At 35.9% G+C, this 19,826-nt stretch overlaps 2 protein-coding genes across 2 annotated transcripts in view; one reads left to right on the forward strand and one right to left on the reverse strand.

The window, feature by feature from the left end:
• The window catches only part of ppp3r1a (protein phosphatase 3, regulatory subunit B, alpha a), a 34,435-nt gene extending 18,466 nt beyond the window's left edge, over nt 1–15,969 (forward strand). The window contains exons 3-7 of the mRNA XM_062996354.1: nt 4,582–4,621; nt 11,423–11,599; nt 12,822–12,881; nt 12,972–13,156; nt 14,417–15,969. Of these exons, the coding sequence (XP_062852424.1) occupies nt 4,582–4,621; nt 11,423–11,599; nt 12,822–12,881; nt 12,972–13,156; nt 14,417–14,464 (510 nt within the window). The 3' untranslated portion in view covers nt 14,465–15,969. The remainder of the gene's footprint in view (nt 1–4,581; nt 4,622–11,422; nt 11,600–12,821; nt 12,882–12,971; nt 13,157–14,416) is intronic.
• On the reverse strand, nt 15,776–19,711 carry pno1 (partner of NOB1 homolog). Its single transcript, XM_062995972.1, has 7 exons — nt 19,424–19,711; nt 17,292–17,441; nt 17,126–17,209; nt 16,980–17,040; nt 16,558–16,675; nt 16,365–16,435; nt 15,776–16,271 (listed from the first exon to the last, which is right to left on the reverse strand). The coding sequence occupies exons 1-7, from the start codon at nt 19,619–19,621 to the stop codon at nt 16,204–16,206; spliced, it is 750 nt and encodes a 249-aa protein (XP_062852042.1). The 5' UTR covers nt 19,622–19,711; the 3' UTR covers nt 15,776–16,203.
• Between the last annotated feature and the right edge of the window lie 115 nt (nt 19,712–19,826).

The raw sequence follows: 19,826 nt of genomic DNA on the forward strand, positions 1-19,826 counted from the left end.
GATCAATCTGATATCACTCAACAATAATCCACCATCACATCCCTAAAAATGTTAAACTAATCACTGTACCCAGCAATATCTCCTTTCCAGTAACACTAAATCACCTTACACATCCTATCACATCACATTAACAGCTATTACAAATATAAACAATTTGTTCTAACATCAGGATCGAGTTCTTCAAGCTCATCCTCTAATCTCCTTAGTTCTTCCTCACTGAGTTTCTGCAGAAGCTCATCCTCATCCACGTCCCGATACTTTTCCATCTCCTTACGGAAAGACATGATGAACAAGAGGTGGTGGAGGCAGGAACAGAAAAAAACAAGAGAGAAAGAAAAGAATGCCCCCCCAAAACCCTCGACACCTGGAGACAAAAGAAAAACATGATATTTATTTATTTAGTTATTAATATCAAAAAGATCTTACAAAAGCCTTAGTACACACATAGGAACATGATATTTTCTCCATATTCCTCACTGTTGCAGCAGTAAAGAGGTGAATTCCAATCCAGCACGTTACACCCAAGCACCTGAACATTATGCTTTTAAGGCTTTTATAAATCATATTTACATTTACAGTGGGGCCAAAAAGTATTTAGTCAGCCACTGATTGTGCAAGTTCTCCTACTTAGAAAGATGAGAGAGGTCTGTAATTTTCATCATAGGTACACTTCAACTATGAGACACAAAATGAGAAAAAATTTTATCACATTGTAGGATTTTTAAAGAATTTATTTGTAAATTATGGTGGAAAATAAGTATTTGGTCAATAACAAAAGTTCAACTCAATACTTTGTAACATAAACTTTGTTGGCAATGACAGAGGTCAAACGTTTCCTGTAAGTCTTCACCAGGTTTGCACACACTGTAGCTGGTATTTTGGCCCATTCCTCCATGCAGATCTCCTCTAGAGCAGTGATGTTTTGGGGCTGTCGCTGGGCAACACGGACTTTCAACTCCCTCCACAAATTTTCTATGGGGTTGAGGTCTGGAGACTGGCTAGGCCACTCCAGGACCTTGAAATGCTTTTTACGGAGCCACTCCTTTGTTGCCCGAGCGGTGTGTTTGGGATCATTGTCATGCTGGAAGACCCAGCCACGTTCCATCTTCAATGCTCTCACTGATGGAAGGAGGTTTTGGCTTAAAATCTCACGATACATGGTCCCATTCATTCTTCCCTTAACACAGATCAGTCGTCCTGTCCCCTTTGCAGAAAAACAGCCCCAAAGCATGATGTTTCCACCCCCATGCTTCACAGTAGGTATGGTGTTCTTGGGATGCAACTCAGCCTCCAAACACGACGAAGTTCCATTTTGGTTTCATCTGACCACATGATATTCTCCCAATCCTCTTCTGGATCATCCATATGCTCTCTGGCAAACTTCAGACGGGCCTGGACATGTACTGGCTTAAGCAGGGGAACACGCCTGGCACTGCAGGATTTGAGTCCCTCTCGGCGTAGTGTGTTACTGATGGTAGCCTTTGTTACTTTGGTCCCAGCTCTCTGCAGGTCATTCATCAGGTCCCTCCGTGTAGTTCTGGGATTTTTGCTCACCGTTCTCATGATCATTTTGACCCCACGGGATGAGATCTTGACCCCAAGGGAGATTATCAATGGTCTTGTATGTCTTCCATTTTCTTACAATTGCTCCCACAGTTGATTTATTCACACCAACCTGCTTGCCTATTGTAGATTCACTCTTCCCAGCCTGGTGCAGGTCTACAATGTTCTTCCTGGTGTCCTTCGACAGCTCTTTGGTCTTGGCCATGGTTGAGTTTGGAGTCTGACTGTTTGAGGCTGTGGACAGGTGTCTTTTATACAGATAACAAGGTCAAACAGGTGCCATTAATACAGGTAACGAGTGGAGGACAGAAGAGCTTCTTAAAGAATAAGTTACAGGTCTGTGAGAGCCAGAAATCTTGCTTGTTTGTTATTGACCAAATACTTATTTTCCACCATAATTTACAAATAAATTCTTTAAAAATCCTACAATGTGATTTCCTGGATTTTTTTTTCTCATTTTGTCTCTCATAGTTGAAGTGTACCTATGATGAAAATTACAGACCTCTCTCATCTTTCTAAGTAGGAGAACTTGCACAATCAGTGGCTGACTAAATACTTTTTGGCCCCACTGTACATTTTCAGCATTTAGCAGACGCTTTTATCCAAAGCTACTTACACAATGATCTGAACACATCATAAATCATATGATGTGCCATTACAAACCAAGTGAGCTGCACTGGTCTATTCTGAGTGTAGGTCTACAATCCACTAGAAGGACCACATTTGCTTACATCCACCCGCCCAGTGATTGAGAACCCCTGCAGTACTGGACTGATAATGAAAGATTCATTATTTTAAAAATATTTTTGACACAAAGGCTTTGTGTCTCCAGTCTGTTTCTCATAACCTACAAGCACCCCCCCCCCCCCCCTCCACACACACACAGACACAGACACAGCTGTTGAATTGCAGTAGCAAGCAATAACAGGTGTGAGGAGTCACTGTCAAACACACACACACACACACACTCACATACAAACACACTTGATCAGAGTATTTATATCCATGTACATCCCTCCATCTATAACTATGGTTCAAACTTGGGCTGGGCGATATATCGAGATTTTATAAAATGTCGATATATTTTCATACGCGATATAAGATAAGATAATATCGCTTATATAATAATGTATTCTGTAGCGAATGCCGAAAACAAGTCCAGACAAAAGGTTCCAGCTCCGTGTACCTTTGGTCATTCGTTTTTCACTTCAAATCCCAAAGTTGAAAAACAAGAAAACGAGTCGTTATTCGTTTCTAAAAAAACCAATATAAATATACACGCGCATGCACGCGCTGACATGCATGTATTTACTTCATATACAGTGTAAATCATGCTGTGTTGAGAAAGTAATAATAACGTAACGGTGCGTCTCCTGTTGTTCTGACTTGTGTGTTTGTATATGTGATGTGCATATATCTGTAAAAAACAAACATTATGGGGAGTGATTTCTGTACTGGATGTTGTACGTGGTCATGTTAGTTTATACTAACTCTCACGACAAGAGATACCTTAGAAACAACTTTCTTTTTCTTAGAATAGCTCTTTTTTTTTTTTTTTTTTAAGTAAAAATAGTTCTTGTGTGAAGCTTCCCCAGCTTGAATTTTAATAAAAGTGCCTGTAAAAAATTTGGAACATGTAGCTTTGTCTCAGAAGTGTCTTTTTGTTATTACCTTATGGGATAAAAAAATATCGAGATATATATCGTATATCGCCGTTCAGTGAAAAAATATCGAGATATTATTTTTGATCCATATCGCCCAGCCCTACTGTCAGAAGTATCTTTACCATCATAAATTCTGAGATGAAAAAGCTGTTGTATTTGGCATTAAGGAAAATATTTGGATATAATAAGACAAGGCTTAAACCAAACCCTGCAAAATAGATGTAAATAGGATTTGACTGTTTTTTTATTTGAAATGCAATCACAATTTTAATTTAAGTCTTGTTCTGACAACAACAAAGCAGTGTCGCCTAATTAAGTCTTTGTGCTGATCTAAACCAATAATGAGATATACACGAGCAAACACACCTAATGTGACTCATAGTTTGTCTTTTCTGCTTTTTAAACATCGTAGATTTATACACAGAGTGTTATCATGGTTACCAAATGTGCAGAGGCAGCTGTGTAAGAGTGATCATATTACAAATGGCTCAAGTGGTTATGTATTAGGTAAGAGTTATGTAGTGGTACATATGTCAGTTCATTGTAATTAGACTAGAACTAATAAATGTAATAATCAAATTATTTACTGCTCATTATGAAAGCTCTTAGTAATATTCTAAAATACCATGTGTGTTGATGTCACTGGAATACAGTCCTGTGAAAAAGTACTTGCCTATGGGAAATGTGGGTCACATCTAGCATAACTTTACCACAGCATTTCACAGTAGCATTAAAGGGATACAGTGAATGTGGGGCTGCTTTCATCTTCAAAATTTCAATAACGGTGGTTCATAAAAGGTCAAGCAGCAGACATTTGGTACAACAAAGCTACAGACCGAGAGAGGATAAAAAAGACTTTCCAATGACCAGTATGACTGCTAACTCATTTCCGTTCATTATATAGGTAATATAAATGCAAACATTTTCTGTTTGAAATAAAATCTCTAAATGCAGCTTGTAAACTGAGCTGGTGCCTGCACACTGGGTAACTGTGTTTTAAATTGGTGTTCTTACTCCTACAAAGATCTGTAGCCACGCTGTCTGAAATTAAATTACATTTTAACCAACAGGATTAATCAAACAATTGTGTTTCTTAGCTATCAATTAACGAAGTTAATCATTGACAACCCTAATTTGAACTTATTTTCTTTTCTTTTATTCAAACACATACCTATAAATAGGAAAACCAGAGAAACTGATCATTTTGCAGTGGTATCTTAATTTTTTTCCAGAGCAGTCAGAAAGAGGGTTAAATACTCTATTTTGCTATAGATTGCCAAGCCTACATTCTAACTAAAGAAAAGTAAAATGTTAAAACATGTTTGTTTTATAATAATGTTTTATTTTTCTTTAGGGAAATGAAGCAAGTTATCCCCTGGAGATGTGCTCTCACTGTAAGTATTAGCCTTTTCAGCCGTTCTATCATACTGTTAGTCACTGGGTAGAATTGCTTAACTTTAAATAATTCCTTAAAAAAATCTCAGAACCAACAGTATTGCAACAGAATTGTGTACAGTATAATGTTGCATTCTAGTTGAATTAAATGGAGTACTGTTTACATCAATTTTGGTTTGTCTAATGCAGTTGCATTATTGATCTTTTTTAGCTTAGTTTAATACACTGACTCTGAGTACCGTTCTTATGCATACACATTTAAATGTACACATATGTTGTTTCCTAAATCTTTCTAAATAATAAAGACAGAAATTTACAGTTTGAGAAAAAGAACTGCATGAGGATGAACATCTGTCCCTGCATGTGCCTAAGCAGTCCCCAGTCAATACAAATAAAACAAATATTAAATCAAAATGAACAAATAACTTTTGAAGAATTAAAAACAAGACACAACTTGGCACAATATGTGATTGTTTTTACATTTTTCACATTTTAGCTCAGTAAAGCACAGTCCAACTATCTGCCACTTCACAATTATATTTAATAATATCTTTAATTACTATAGTTCTTATTATACATAGATATATCAGTGTTCACAGTCAGTTGTGAGGCTGAATTAAATGGTGAATCTGTCTTCTATATTTATCTTTACCATTTATGTTTAATGGTTGCCAAATGGTTGTCAAAAAAAACTCATTTACAGTACATTGTGTACCTAAATTGTTATTTATTTTAATTCCCTTATTAATTTTTTAAAGGTTAACAGGTTTTAATTCTGGCAAAAGCAGAACTAATTCTGAAATGATCCTAAGCTAAAATGTCACAGTTATATTGCTAATTATGCCACAATAGCAGACGATTCCTGATAAAGAATTCTCTTTGAGTAAAATCGTCACATACCAGGTTCTGCACTACCATATATATTTTGGATTAACTGGGTTTTTTGGTTCTTTACAGCATGGATTGTTGTGGCATTTGTCAGTGTATTGAGTGGGAGAAAAATATTGACAAATAGACAAAACAGGATTTATTATTTATAAAAACCTATGCTAATATGATGCCAGGATTAGGATGTTAATAAATTTACATTAGATACATTACTATTTTAGGGAAATAGTGTAAAATGTAAAATGTTGCCATTACCAAAGAGGGCGGCACGGTGGCAAGGTCCTGGGTTCGCTCTCCTGGTGGGGCGGTACAGGTCCTTTCTGTGTGGAGTTTGCATGTTCTCCCCGTGTCTGTGTGGATTTACTCCAGGTGCTCTGTTTTTCTCCCACAGTCCAAAGATATGCAAATGAGGTGAATTGGAGATACTAAATTTTCCATGACTGTTTGACATAACCTTGTGAAATGATAAATCTTGTGTAACAAGTAACTACCGTTTCTGTCGTGGATGTAACTGAAGGGTGTAAAACATGACATTAAAATCCAAATAAACAAACAAACCATTACCAAAGAAATAAATGTAATTTTGTCCATATCCTTGTGGATATAAGTGAAAGTCAAAGATAATACTACTGTTCTTGTGCAATGCTAAACAGAACTCTTCTTGTGTTTTTTTTTAACTATACTGTCTAAAAATGTGTACTTCTAATATGAAGGACACTCAGAGTGATATTATTAGCCCTGATGGATCATTTCAATTTGTTTCTTGCCTCATTGTGTCTTATAAGTGTATATGAGTGACTGCTTGCTAGTAAGTTGCTACAATCTAAGTCAGAGATGGAGTGTTTATAGGCCTCCAGTGCCATTTTAATGAGTTGAGAGGCTTTATGTTACCCAGAGGACCTGACACAGCTTTTAGCACACATTCTGCCTTACATTCCTGAAATGAAATACTGAAACATCTACATTGAGGATTGAAACAGGCACAGTGTGTATACGTATGAGAAGCAAGGATGCTTTTTTACCACCAAATTCAAATCAAATTCTTTTAACTGATAACCACTTAAGCTTTGTTGACAGCTGAGTGCTATCTAGAAAGTGTATAGCCAGCTATCAAAATATTAAACAAGAAGGATCGACAAGAAGGTCCTTTAAGTTTTGTATATTGCAAGTTAGATCATATAACAGTACGTCCTAGTGCCATCTCCTCTGCGGGTAAACTATACAAATTTGCATGATCTTGAACAGCTTCTGTTGCTCCATTGTCCACTTCTGATGCATGCAGGCCAATTGTAGGTGCTTTTAACAGAGGACAGAATGGGCACTTAGCTGATGGTGACTAATCCTAACTCAACTACTGTTGGTAGCTACTCATTAATGTTGCCTGTTACACCTTATTGTTTCTGAGATTGCACATTTTTGGGGCATGTTCCTAATGGTTTGGCTAATAAGTTTATGTATTATCTATGTGAACACCTGACAATGAACTTGTTGAACAAATTGAAAAACATGTATTTATATATAACATTGATTTAATAAACTTTTTTTTTTTTGCAAAAGGCTGATACCCCTGAACTTTTGGCCATACACTGTATCATGAGCACTTTTTGTTTAGGATTAAAAATTCACATTGTAAACAAGGAAAACTGTGGTCAGCACATCACAAAATGAATTGGCTACACAAAAACATATAATAAATATTGTGGACATTGGTTCCACATAAATTGTTTGTAACTAAAACAAATATAATTATATTGATTAAATTTTTAAATATCTTGGTAACCTGATAAAGTAAATAGTACTTGTTTTAATAATGTCATTTCACTATGATTTATTTTAATATTTCTAATATAACATAGTACTTTAATAAACTTTATCACATTTTATAAAAGTATGTACAACTTTTTAATATAGTAGATTTCATTACATTAGTAACAAGCAAAAATTCCACTGTTACTCAAATTACAAATGTAAGTAACTTAACTATTTGCTAGTAAAAGTCCAGCAGGGACCATGCCAACAGGTTAATGAATTGCTAGTATACATTTACAGCCAGTACGCTGTAAGGTCAAAAGAGCAAGGCAGTAAATTTAAAATCAACCAAAGATGAACACACACACACACACACACTTGGGGAAGTAACTTTGGGAACTAGACAACACACAGACAGGAGGATGGGAGGTCATGCCCCTATGTACAGACAGTGTACAGAGAGCTGCACCAACCTTACTTTCAATAACAGCAGTCATAATCACACAGCATAATATGATCATGTTATTGTGAGAATATTTCACTCCTTGTTGATATGACAGTATAATTATGTTCCTTTTCATACAATATCCTATTAAATAAAGTACTTTAAGTGCATTAAACTAATTCTCCTAATTTTTCATTTAGTGTACTTAAACCACAGTGTTGCATGTGCTTTTTCAAAGTTATTCGATGGGAAAGGAGTGCGGTAGAGGGTGTGGCTCTCTGTACACAGCGCTGTACTGCATTCTAAAAAATAGATAACATATACGTGGGTCCTTTCTATACATTACGGTTTAAGGCAAGATTTTTGTTAAGAAATAACACTATAGACATCTACATATTTAAGGTTTACTTTATGCAATTTGTTTACAGCAAGACATGTGGGTTGTGCTAATGCACAAAATATTTCCCTTTGTTTATGCATTTAGTTGCTTAAATGCATAATAGTTCCTCTGTTTAACTTGGAGCTAAAGCGCACTCTTCTACAAAGTGACAATGGTCTCTTCAGTTTGATAATTGTCCAAGGAAGAACAACAGATATGCAGGTATGTAACCTTGACCTGCAGCAGGTTTTCTGTCTTTGGTGGCATAAGATATTTTCAGTTGCCTTGTACACACACGGCACAAACATACTTACTCGGCCCAGCTGTCCAACCCATCAACAGACCAGACAGCAAGTCAGTGCTACACACAGACCTGTCTGTATGAAGGGCTGCCAGCACAAGATTGGCTTAATCCCTGGCAAGCTTTCTTTGTATGTCTTGAAAGTGCACTGTAGCCAAATGTAAGTTAATGTTTACTCTCTGCCAACAAGACTTTAAATACTAAAACATTATAGTTTAGTTTATATTAGTGCCACCATCCTAAATAATGTAAATAATTTAATGACATTATAGAAGAAGTTATTAAGAATTATGTACATTTCTGCTCCTTTTTTGCACATCCAGCTACAGTAACCAGTAACAGATTGTATCACCACTAGTGCCATGTCAGTGCAGTTAACACTTGTTAAACATGAGCCTTACAGTTCTCACATTTAACGGTCAGCACACTGACAGCAGCGTGGCAAGTACAGGCTATCTTTTATAAGGCTAGTCATAGAAGTCTGTTGCATTTACCGCAGTCTAGTCTAGTCACTTTTTATTTCTATTTCTTATGTGAGAACTATTAGTTTGTTCAGGTGCCACAACTATTGCAGCTAAATCAAGTCAATTGTATCAAATACATTTTATTTGTCTATTTTTGCAGCAACAGTTTGGGTTAGGCCCTTTCTGTTCCAGCATGACTGTGCATCTGTGCACAAAGTGAGGCCCATAAGACATGATTTGTGGAGTTAAGTGTGGTGAAACTCTAGTGGCCTGGACAGAACCCTGACTGTAACCTTATTAAACACCTTTGGAATTAATCTGAAAGTTGATAGAAAGCCAGGCCTTCTCAGCCTGAGTTCACACGCTTATTTAACTAAATAGGTGTAAACTCCCAAAGCACATTTTGAACTATTGTGAAAAGCCTTAATGGAAGAGTGGAAGCTGTTATAGCTGCACACAGTGGGGGCAACACTGCATTAATGCAAATGGAAGTTTTCAAATCTGTAGTTTGATGCCAACAAACAGCTTCAAAGATGTGGCAAAGGGTTTTTCCCATCTATCCAAAGCTTTTTAGGTCCTCTTGGACGTTAAATGTGAGGTGGGTGCTATGGTCAGATTAGACAACAATAATTGAAGAAATTAACCTAATTAACCACAAAATATATTGTTTATGACCTTTTGTATTCATCCGCATGAAGTATAATTTTGGACTGACCATACATGCCCAAGACGGGCGCATTGCAGTTTCTGAAACTATGCTGGGCTTTATGTGGTGGCTCAAAATAACCTAAGTGCTGGAGTTCCTTGTTGCTAAGGGCTCCCCTGAACACAAGGGTCAGGGCTACCAGGGCTTTTCTGATTACTGCATAGATAAAAATATAGCTTTCCTAAGCGGTTTCCTAAACCAGCACTCATTACTGTAATGGCATCAGTATTCAGCTGTTCAGACAGGATTGTTTTAGTTACAGTGTTTCCCACATGTTCAAACACATTTCCAAAAACAGTGGCTCAGTATTTATGTAGCAAAAGCAGTACATTTCACTTATTATGTAAGTACAATGAGAGAAACATTGAAAAAAAATTTAGTTCACGTATACAAAAAGGTAACAACAGAAATATTTTTGTTAGGTCAATACAGAGTGTTCCGCTGAACCGTGCTTCTAGGTAACTAAAGTGTTCTGAATGATGCCGTTTGTGTTCAAAGATTTGTAAAACTGCGATTTAGAATGATATTTGAGAACAAATGAAATTGTGCTTACAGTTAAGCGGTTTGGAGTCATGTTGATACCTGAGCTTCAGGTTTTCAGTGTATAAAATGGGGGAAAAAACTATTATAGTTTATAGCAGTTTAAATAAAGAGAAGGATCATTCTCTGAAGGATATAGTGCTCCACAGTGTGGAGACATTACATTTTGCACTATGGCTTCTTAATTCCTTATTGGTGATTGACTTCAAGTGGTGACATTAGAGGAAAACCGTCAGGGCCCTCTAGATCTTCAACGAATCTCAGCTCTGCCATCCGGCTGGGCTCGGCGGCTATATAAACAACGTTTGGCCAGGGAGGGACATGCCAGACAGGGACCTCATAACTGATGCAATTACGACCTCCGCTGGCTGATTAATGGCATCTGCACAGAGTAGAGGAATAATGCGATCAGGGTGTGGCTCTCTGTGCACAAGGCTGATCCACATATGAACTCACCTTGTGCAGGTGAAAAGATGCAGTCGGCTACGGCACACGTGTCGGAGGGGGCGTGTGTCAGTTTGCTGTCCTTAATCGGGGCGGGCGTCAGCACAAGTAGAGAGTAAGCATGACGCAATTGGGTAAAAAATTGGACACGCTAAAAATCGGGAGGAAAAGGTAGAAAATGCTTTTAAAAAATTATTTTACAAGTGATCAGTTCCAATTTTATTTTATCTACTCAGAATTTGACAATCAACATTTTAACACACTCAAATCTAAGCCAATAAATCAATCATACCTGTCTATTTAATTTGTGTTGGACTGTGAAAGGTTAGATAAAAAAAGCGTGCCCTCTGCTAGAGGTAGAAAAACATCCCATATTTCTACTTCTTGTATTGGGCAGTAGATCTTCTTATTAGTATTGTGAGAGCACAGGGGATCACTGAAACAACAATGCAATTTCAGGGAAAGGAACAGACTAGTGCAGGGTTTTTAGCCAAAAAAAAATGGGTCGCAGAGAAAAATAATAATAATTAAATAAACTTGTACGTGAACGCCCCCTTGTGGAGGCTTTATGTTACATCTTGTAGAGAGAGGAAGATGCTTAGCTTGTGTTGCCTGGGTCGCATACAAAATTATGGACAAATTATGGGTTGCTTGAAAAAAGTTGGAAAAACCCTGGAAGAGGTGAATGATGGTAACTATTCTATTTGGCATCAGAAGGTTTGAAAGATTATAAGTACGTCTCTCTGTACCTTCATGAGAATGTTTATATCCAGCAGCTTCTACAGAACAACTAAGCACACGTGGACGATTATTTATAAGACACTGTTATTAATATGCTGCACATTTTTTCTCTTTTTTTCTCTCCACCCTTTTCTTTCCTTTAGTCGATGCTGATGAGATTAAGAGGCTAGGAAAACGATTTAAGAAACTTGACCTAGATAACTCTGGATCCCTGAGCGTGGAAGAGTTCATGTCCCTGCCGGAATTGCAGCAGAATCCATTGGTGCAAAGGGTCATTGATATATTTGACACAGATGGCAACGGGGAAGTGGATTTTAAAGGTGAGAAAGAGCAATCATTTCATCCTCTTGAGTGTGCACATCTGTGTTCACAAAATACTTGTTTTCCTAAACCTACACCATAAACAAACCATGCTAATGAAAATGCTTACAACCAAACTGTTAGACTGCATTTATGAATTACTTTTTTGGATACACTGCAGCTTACAATGTCATGTTTGTATTCAACATTAGAATTAATTTAGAATTATTATAGGGAACCATATTGGAAAAAATACCATGAATTAAAACCTTTTAGCTCATTTATATAATGGAATGTAATTGTGAAGTGAAGTGAAGTAAAATGACAAAAAAACTAAAAGTCATTTTCAGTTTATATTTATGTGCTCTTTTAATCTAATAATAGTAATAGTTATCTAACTATTTACATCGATAATGTAAGCTTATTAATTATATTCAGTTTATCTGTAGTTAACCCAGTTTTTAGTACATGTATCCTTTTGTATTAAATTTTAACTACTGCACATATGCAGGCCTCTTCCAAGACTGTATCATTAATAATGTATCAAATTAGTAATGTATTTGTCATTACTGTGCTGAAATACTAATTAGTACGATGCTACTCGAAGCAGAATGGCAATATTTGCTATATTTCATCATACAGGCTTGAAAATAAATATTTAAACTGCAACTTGAGAGTGGAGTTATTAGAGACTTACAGCCTCAGGAAAACTGTTACTTTAACCAGTAGCAAGAAATCCATTGATACATTCAGGAATGTTAAATGTCTGATAATAAAAGGAAAGTTTGGTGTTGACAGTGTCACTTACAACTACTAAATGTTATATAGAGAAGCATTAATTGAAGATTTAGAAATAAAATATGTGACATTATCTGCACCGAACAATTACGTAATTGGAAACAGAGAACATGCATTGGATGATACTCATAAAGCCACTTAGACAGCATTAGACTTTACCCAGGAATGCCTCTCGGCAGCCAGCAAATATCAATTTGGGCAGTGTGTGGTGAATAAACCACAGCCGATATGAACTACACCTACTAAAAAGCAGCCCTTTTGTACTTTCACTTTTTCAGTGTATTCATAGCAGCTTTCAAGCTTAAGAAATGTATTTAGTTTGTGAAAAAATACTGCAATACATTTTTACTGAAAAAGCTTTACATAAATGCAACAAATAAACATTTTTAATCCAGTAAGGCAGGGTGATGCTTTTGCAAACAAACCTTGTGTTATTTTCCTTAGAGTTTATAGAGGGTGTTTCACAGTTCAGTGTCAAGGGAGACAAGGAACAGAAGCTCAGATGTAAGTCACAATTCCATTACTAGCATTACCACATTTTGGTGATCCATTACTATATAAAATTGAATGAACATATTTTGTATACATTTCCAGTCGCTTTCAGGATCTACGATATGGACAAGGATGGCTATATCTCCAATGGTGAACTGTTCCAAGTGTTAAAGATGATGGTCGGAAACAACCTAAAGGATACACAACTGCAACAGATTGTAGATAAAACCATCATTAATGCAGACAAGGATGGTGATGGGAGAATATCTTTTGAAGAGTTCTGTGCTGTAAGTATTCACACCCAAATAATCTGTGGTAATGGGTAGCAATATTTGAATATTAAGTACAAGTGGTAGGGCTAACCTCTGCCTTCAGAACAGCTTTATTTATTAAGCATCTCAGAATTGTGGCCATACAAGACCTTAATGGTTTGTGGTGAAATGTTTGGTGGGAATAGTTTGTGGAAGGAGCATTCCTTAAGAAAAATGGCTTGTTTTGAGAGATTCAGATGTTTAATGTTTTAAGGAGGCAAAAAAGGTGCTGGTGTTCATTAAGAACGCTTAGATATTTGTAGCAGTAAATAAAGATGCATTGCTATGCTGAATATGTACATATTACCAGAAAAGAGTGTGTGCACCTGGACTGGTTGGCGAGTTCCACCAGATTTCTCATACCAGTACTAATGCCCAACTGTATTTAACAGTTCACAGCGTATATTATATTGAGGGTTTAAAGAAGTACTTTTGCTTTCTTCTACCAAAAATCAGTCCAGATGCAGAAAATACAGTTGTTCAAATTATCAAAGTATATATCTTTTTTTCCCCCCTCATTGCTCAGGGGTCCAGATTTTGTGCTCTTACACCAAACGTATCTAAAAAGTTATTCTGTTAGGCATAGGCATCATTGCCAGTTGTGGGGCATTTAACAACTTACCCAACCCCGAAATTCGTTACCAATCTAATCATTTCCAATCATGCCACTAGCCTGACACATCGCTGGCTGCATTTTTTCACCTGCCTGCAGTATTAGAACACTGCACTGATGACTGACTACTTGAACTTTTGTTTACATGGTGTACACCAACAGCACCTTATATATTTTAGCTGCTATATGTAGGCATATGTATGTATGCTAATATATACAAATATACATACTTTCTAATTCTTTATATGACAGCCTCTCAATATTTCAGGAACATGTAATACGATACCTCAGGTTTATACTTTTATATTTACTACTGCTGGGCACATTCTGTATTTTATGTATTTAATATTTTATATGGATATTTTTACATTTCTTACGCTCATTAGATTGTTTTATTTGTCTATGCTGTCTTGTATGTAAACACCGTCAGGATTGCCACTTATTTATGTTGTACTCTGCACAATGACAGTCATCTATCTATCTATTTATCTGTCTCAACAAAGGAAAAATCTAATTTAAGTAGAATGCCTAAGCACGTTTTTTACACAAACAAATAAGCTGTTAAACAAGTTTTAACAAGTGGCCTTCTACAAAACATTTGTTTTTACACAATTTCCTTTAAGGTTGTCGGAGGTCTCGACATTCACAAAAAGATGGTGGTGGATGTGTGAAGAGTCCAAGCAGCCTTCCTGCCACCTGCAACACACGCTTTCCTTTCCATCTCTCTGATGATCTGCCCAAGACATCCAGCAACTGCTCTATTCCAACAGAAGTATTTACTCTGTGAAGCTACCTTATTGTTACCACGAGCCTGGTGAAGCCAACACGTTAAGTGTTTGTGAACTTAATGACCTGGTGTAGCACTTTACTGACTAAAGAGCATCTCTGTCAGGACATGGGAAGATGGGTGGGCTGATTATTTATTCATTGTTTTTTTTTGTAATTATTACTTTTGAAATATTCTGTGTAATTTTTAAGCAGGTGTATATTTATCTTGTTGAAAAGTAATATAAAGGGGAAAAATATTTCAGAATGTGGGGAATGATGTGCCAAGCAAAACATAGAATTTACAAAAATGACAAATATCGCCTATTATTCATATTTGGAGAAAACGTATTTGATTTTGTATCATTTTGGTGCAGTTTTTAATGTAAGTAAATACTTGTTTTCTTTTTGTTTTCATTTTTGTGATAGTTGTCATTCATGCATTTGTGTTTACTATTTTTTGTATTGTAATAGAATGCTTATTTATAAATGTTTATCTTACTGAAAAGTAACTTTTTTTCCTGTGTTTTTAACTTGACAGTAAAGTACAAACAGATGCCAAGAAAGCAACTGTATTCATGGTTTACCTAAGTGTCAGCCAATTCCATAAGAAAGATCATTCAGGGCCCATGTAAAATATTGAAGAAATCTATTCAATTAACAACAGTGCGAATTTTAACTGCAGGTCATACTATACTTTAAGAATCCAAACTTGAACACATCTGAACCATATTGCACTATATTAAGCATACTGCTTTGAAATACCATTTAGTGCTTTCAGAATACCATCTCAGACATATTTTATAATCTTCTTGTAACAGTAAACTAATGCTTGTACTCGTTACTATATTTGACATCATATACATCAACTTGTGTTAAGTTTGGCTCACCTGATAACACAACCTTAATCTTCCTATTTTAATTTTGGCATAATAAGAGTAAAGAAAAACTATTTTAGCAGGAAAGGTTTGGCTGTTGAACTCATTCTGTGCATATCCACTTTCCTTCTTAAAGTGCAACACTAAATATCATGGTGCATCTGCAATGTCTGCATGCACAATGTTCCTCTCTGCATGTTTTGTTTTGGGTTGATTTTCAACAGCACTGTTTACGCTTGATGTTAATGAGAAATGTCTATGAATATGCATGATGCCTAAGTGTAAAAAAACAGCACAATTTGTGATAGTAAACTGACTTATTGCATATCTAGTCAAGGATACCTCAAAGTATGTTTATTTGAAATCTTTGAAATTTCTCTCCCGGTTTATTTCGGAAAAGGTGTTTTACTTAAGCTGACAATGAGAATAGAGATATCTACTCTGCATGCTGCATACAGTTGCCTACTATGGGAATCCATGGAGTTCATATTGTATACAAATAAATATTCAGAATCACATTTCTGATGAATCCATATTGTTTCATTTATGTGACATGCAGTTTGAGTGATCATTGATATTCACATTGACTTTTCTCTCAGTCAATTCATCGTTAAAGTCCTTTGTTGATCAAATAGTTCAGGTCAGCAGTGTAAAAAGGTTTATTGGTTATCTCAGGCCAGTTCTCCTGTTAGACACATTTCCAGCTCGGTCCTTAAAATGCACAGCAGGTTGAAGATCAGAGTGTTACGGCCAGTAAAAGCTCAGAGTTAGAATCTTTCAGCTGCACGGCTGGCGACTGCCCGAATTTTCCCATACACCTTTGATGGTGGACTCCCTGATGAGGTAAAAGAGAAACATCAATGTCAGTTCTTATGACTCATTCCGCCACCAACAGACACATTTAAAAAGGACACTCTTCCATACTTACCCAAGATTAAGTTGCATATAGCAGTCCGTGCCATTTTTATATTTTGGAAAGACCCTAAAATGTGAACCTTCCTGCAAAACAGAATACAAATTATGTACACTTAGTATTTATTTTACCAGTGGTCATTTTTGCCATTGGTCGTTTAATACAAAATAAAATGTACAGCAAAATTGAAAAACATGTTAAGACTCACGTGTCTGCAAGGACAATCCGGGTTTTTGTGACATTTTCAATTGTAAATTTGGTTTTTCCTCCTTTTCCTGCTATTCTCCCAACAGCTCTAGACAAGTGATCTCCTTTAAGAGGCTTAACTGTCATCCAAAAAAATTAATTAACAATCCACATTTACAAACAAAACATCTATAAACACTGTACAAATAGGGTGATAGTTGCTTTAAGCCAGTACACACAAAATGTGCTGCATTACACTAGATATTCTTTTATGGCAAGGCACTGCCTCTAAAACTGGTCAGTGACTGGAAGATTCCTTACCACCACAGCATGTACTAGGCACAAGTGTAGCTAAGTATGATCCCTAACCCCTGATTAATTCTACTTAATTATTTATTTTGTAATGCACCCAATAAATGTTAAAAGTCAAGTAAATTAACTTACCATCTGTGACATCAAAGGTTTCCAGGAACAGTTCATCTAATCTTATTAGTGCAAGTGCATCCTGTGGATAATTTCATAAACACTCATAGTGAACCAGACTGCAGTCTAACATTTTATAAACAAAAATATATATATGAAATACCCACCTCAACTTGAAATCCTAAAATAAAGGCCTTCACGAAATCTGCTGCTTTTGTAAGGGCACCAATATCTTGTGTTTCTTTACATGTCTGAAAAAACCTAAGTGTTAAAAAGACATGCACATATTTACTCCAAAAGCAACACATCAGGTAAAAAGCATCATGGCCTTACTTTAATCTCCACATTTCTTGTTTTGAGGTTAAATCGAACTTGAAGTTGCAAGTTTTCCACGATGGGGGTGAAGATTTTAAGCCAGTTTTCTTTCAGAGGTGTGTAGCGGTGGGACGGAACAGGAACTTTCCTCATCTCGTCAACGCCTCCCTAAAACACAAATCATCACCAAAAACATAAAACTTACACTTCATAAACAAAGACAAGTCAGTTCATTAAACTTCTGCCCTGCTGAAGATGGCTCAGCCACTTCAAATGACTATTGTTAAGTGGAAACATCTAGGAGCAACAACTGCTTAGTCATAAACTAGTTGGTCACACAAGCTCAAAGAACAGGATGTAATGCACTTGCTCCTGTTGACAACACTTTAAAAGCAGCATCCACACTAGAGCTTCACTGATTGGGTTTTTGTAGTTAGATGCTGCATAATACCCCAAGATATAACAATAATTATTAACTCAAAGTCTGTTCAAGGCAGATCATTTATTCTTAAGATAAATAAATTCTGTAAGGAAGGTGCAAGAAGATATCTTAAAAGTTTATTTTCCTGACAACACTAGTGTAGTAATTTTAAGATAAAAGTTCCCCTTATACTGGGACATTAAAGTATTTTTGCCTCAAAAAAGTACAAGTTTCACATGTACTTCATTAAGACTCCATACTGACGCAAAACAGCTTACATCTGTTTGTGTAATAGGTCACTGGAGTTTTTCTTAAACCAAGCTTTTCTTCATGTCTGTATAGACCTTGCTTTGTGCACAGGGGCACAGTCATGCTGGAACAGGTAATGGTCTTTCCTAAACTGTTACTGCAAAGTTGGAAAGATCTAATTTGTTTGTTGTGGCTGAAACACAAATTCAAGTAATAGGATGTCCCAATACTTTTATCCATGTCGTGTAATGTAACATTTTTGAAGGTTTTGCAGAAGTATTTTTCAATTAAGAATTTTTCTGTTATGAGTATTAATATTTTATTATTGTTAGGTCAGGCTATGGAATGTCTAGGTGCTTTAAACTTGGTAAAAACTTAACTCTTTTTTAAAATTCTTACTGGACATTGTCTTTTGGTTTAGAATACATTTTCCCAAGCCAAATGGCAAAACTCTTGGTGACCATAATAGGATCGTGTAGTTGAGTGTTTAAAAGAAAAACTGCTTCATAAAATTGGTAAAGATGCAGTTTAAATGCAGTGAGAGTATTTTAATGAATCAATAATAACTATAGTTTGGGTTATTTATTATGATATATTGCATGAAGTTTATCAGTGTACTGTACTGAACATCTTCATTGCACCCTTGTCTGATGCTGTACTGTTATGCCACTTGTGTATTGTTTATTCTATGTTTATATATAGTGTTCCTTTTTTTATTGTTTAACTTAGATGTGTATATGTTGACACCTGCACCAAAAGAAATTCCTTTGTTGGCATGCATAGTTATAAACGATTTAGCAGCTTTTATAAAAAGTATTTTATATATTTTGATTCCTCATGTCTGAAATCGTTTTATTGTTTTTGTGATTAGCTAAAGATAATAATGTCATCTGTATGATGATTCACGCATTTACAAACCATTATGTAACCTCACCAGTGTAATGGATGTTTACTGCTTGCCCTCAGTACAAAACATCCTCTTTAAACACTGAATTAGAAAGGCTTTTAAATAAATACTTTTACTTCTTTTTTTATTTTAAGTACTTTAATTTAAGTGTACTTTAATACTTCTACATAAAACATATAAGCCATACTTCAACTTTTACCTGAGTATTTTTATCGGAATAGTAGTAATTTTACTTCAAGTAAAGAACATGCGTACCTCTGGTACTTTCCTATTCGCATATCCCAGCATCTTTTTTTATATAATTTACCTCAGCAATAGTAACTAATAGTAAGTACAGTGAACTGTTGACTATAACACCGTAATTTGGATGTATAGTAAAATATCAATAAATGCAATTAACTTTAATTTGAAGTAAATCCGCAGTTAGTATCAGCAGTACATCGCGCATGCGCATGAGACAAGCGAGGCTTTAAATATATAAAATGTGTATATACAGTATAATGGGGTATGTTACACAAGATTCAACGTATACATGTAAACTTTACTTGTCGGATCAAATCTACAGTAAATTACCTTGAGTTTATCTCCTGATATTGGGGGGAACTGTGGTCTTTTCGGTGCCACCGTGTCTTCAGATTCCATCTCCACTTCACCCATATCCCGCTTACGCTTCGCACTTTTCTTCGATTTCACCGCTGTAAAAGTGTCCGTGTTGCTTTCATTATTCACAGAAGTCATTTCATCAGAAGCAGTGTTGCTGACCGTCTCCATGTTATTGTTTTATTATAAATGTCACTTAAATATTATTACAAATAAGTCGAATTCTTGTGAAGGACTGTTTATACTGAACATGCGGTATCCTCCATTCTACTGAAAGGACCCCAACCGTGTCCGATCAGTGCCCAAATACCTTTAAAAACCTGGCTTAACTTCAACATGTCAGAAGGATAGATGTTGTAATATATTTATAAACGTT

The sequence above is a fragment of the Trichomycterus rosablanca genome, chromosome 5, assembly GCF_030014385.1.
Source record: "Trichomycterus rosablanca isolate fTriRos1 chromosome 5, fTriRos1.hap1, whole genome shotgun sequence".
NCBI classification, from domain to species: domain Eukaryota; kingdom Metazoa; phylum Chordata; class Actinopteri; order Siluriformes; family Trichomycteridae; genus Trichomycterus; species Trichomycterus rosablanca.

Excerpts from the sequence above, each read along its gene's own strand:
- pno1 (XM_062995972.1), bottom strand. The coding sequence starts at position 19,621 with ATGGAGACGGTCAGCAACACTGCTTCTGATGAAATGACTTCTGTGAAT. Across the intron at positions 17,041-17,125 it reads TTTTAGGATTTCAAGTTGAG|GATGCACTTGCACTAATAAG; the intron begins GTGGGTATTTCA and ends AATTATCCACAG. Across the intron at positions 16,272-16,364 it reads TATATGCAACTTAATCTTGG|GGAGTCCACCATCAAAGGTG; the intron begins GTAAGTATGGAA and ends TTACCTCATCAG.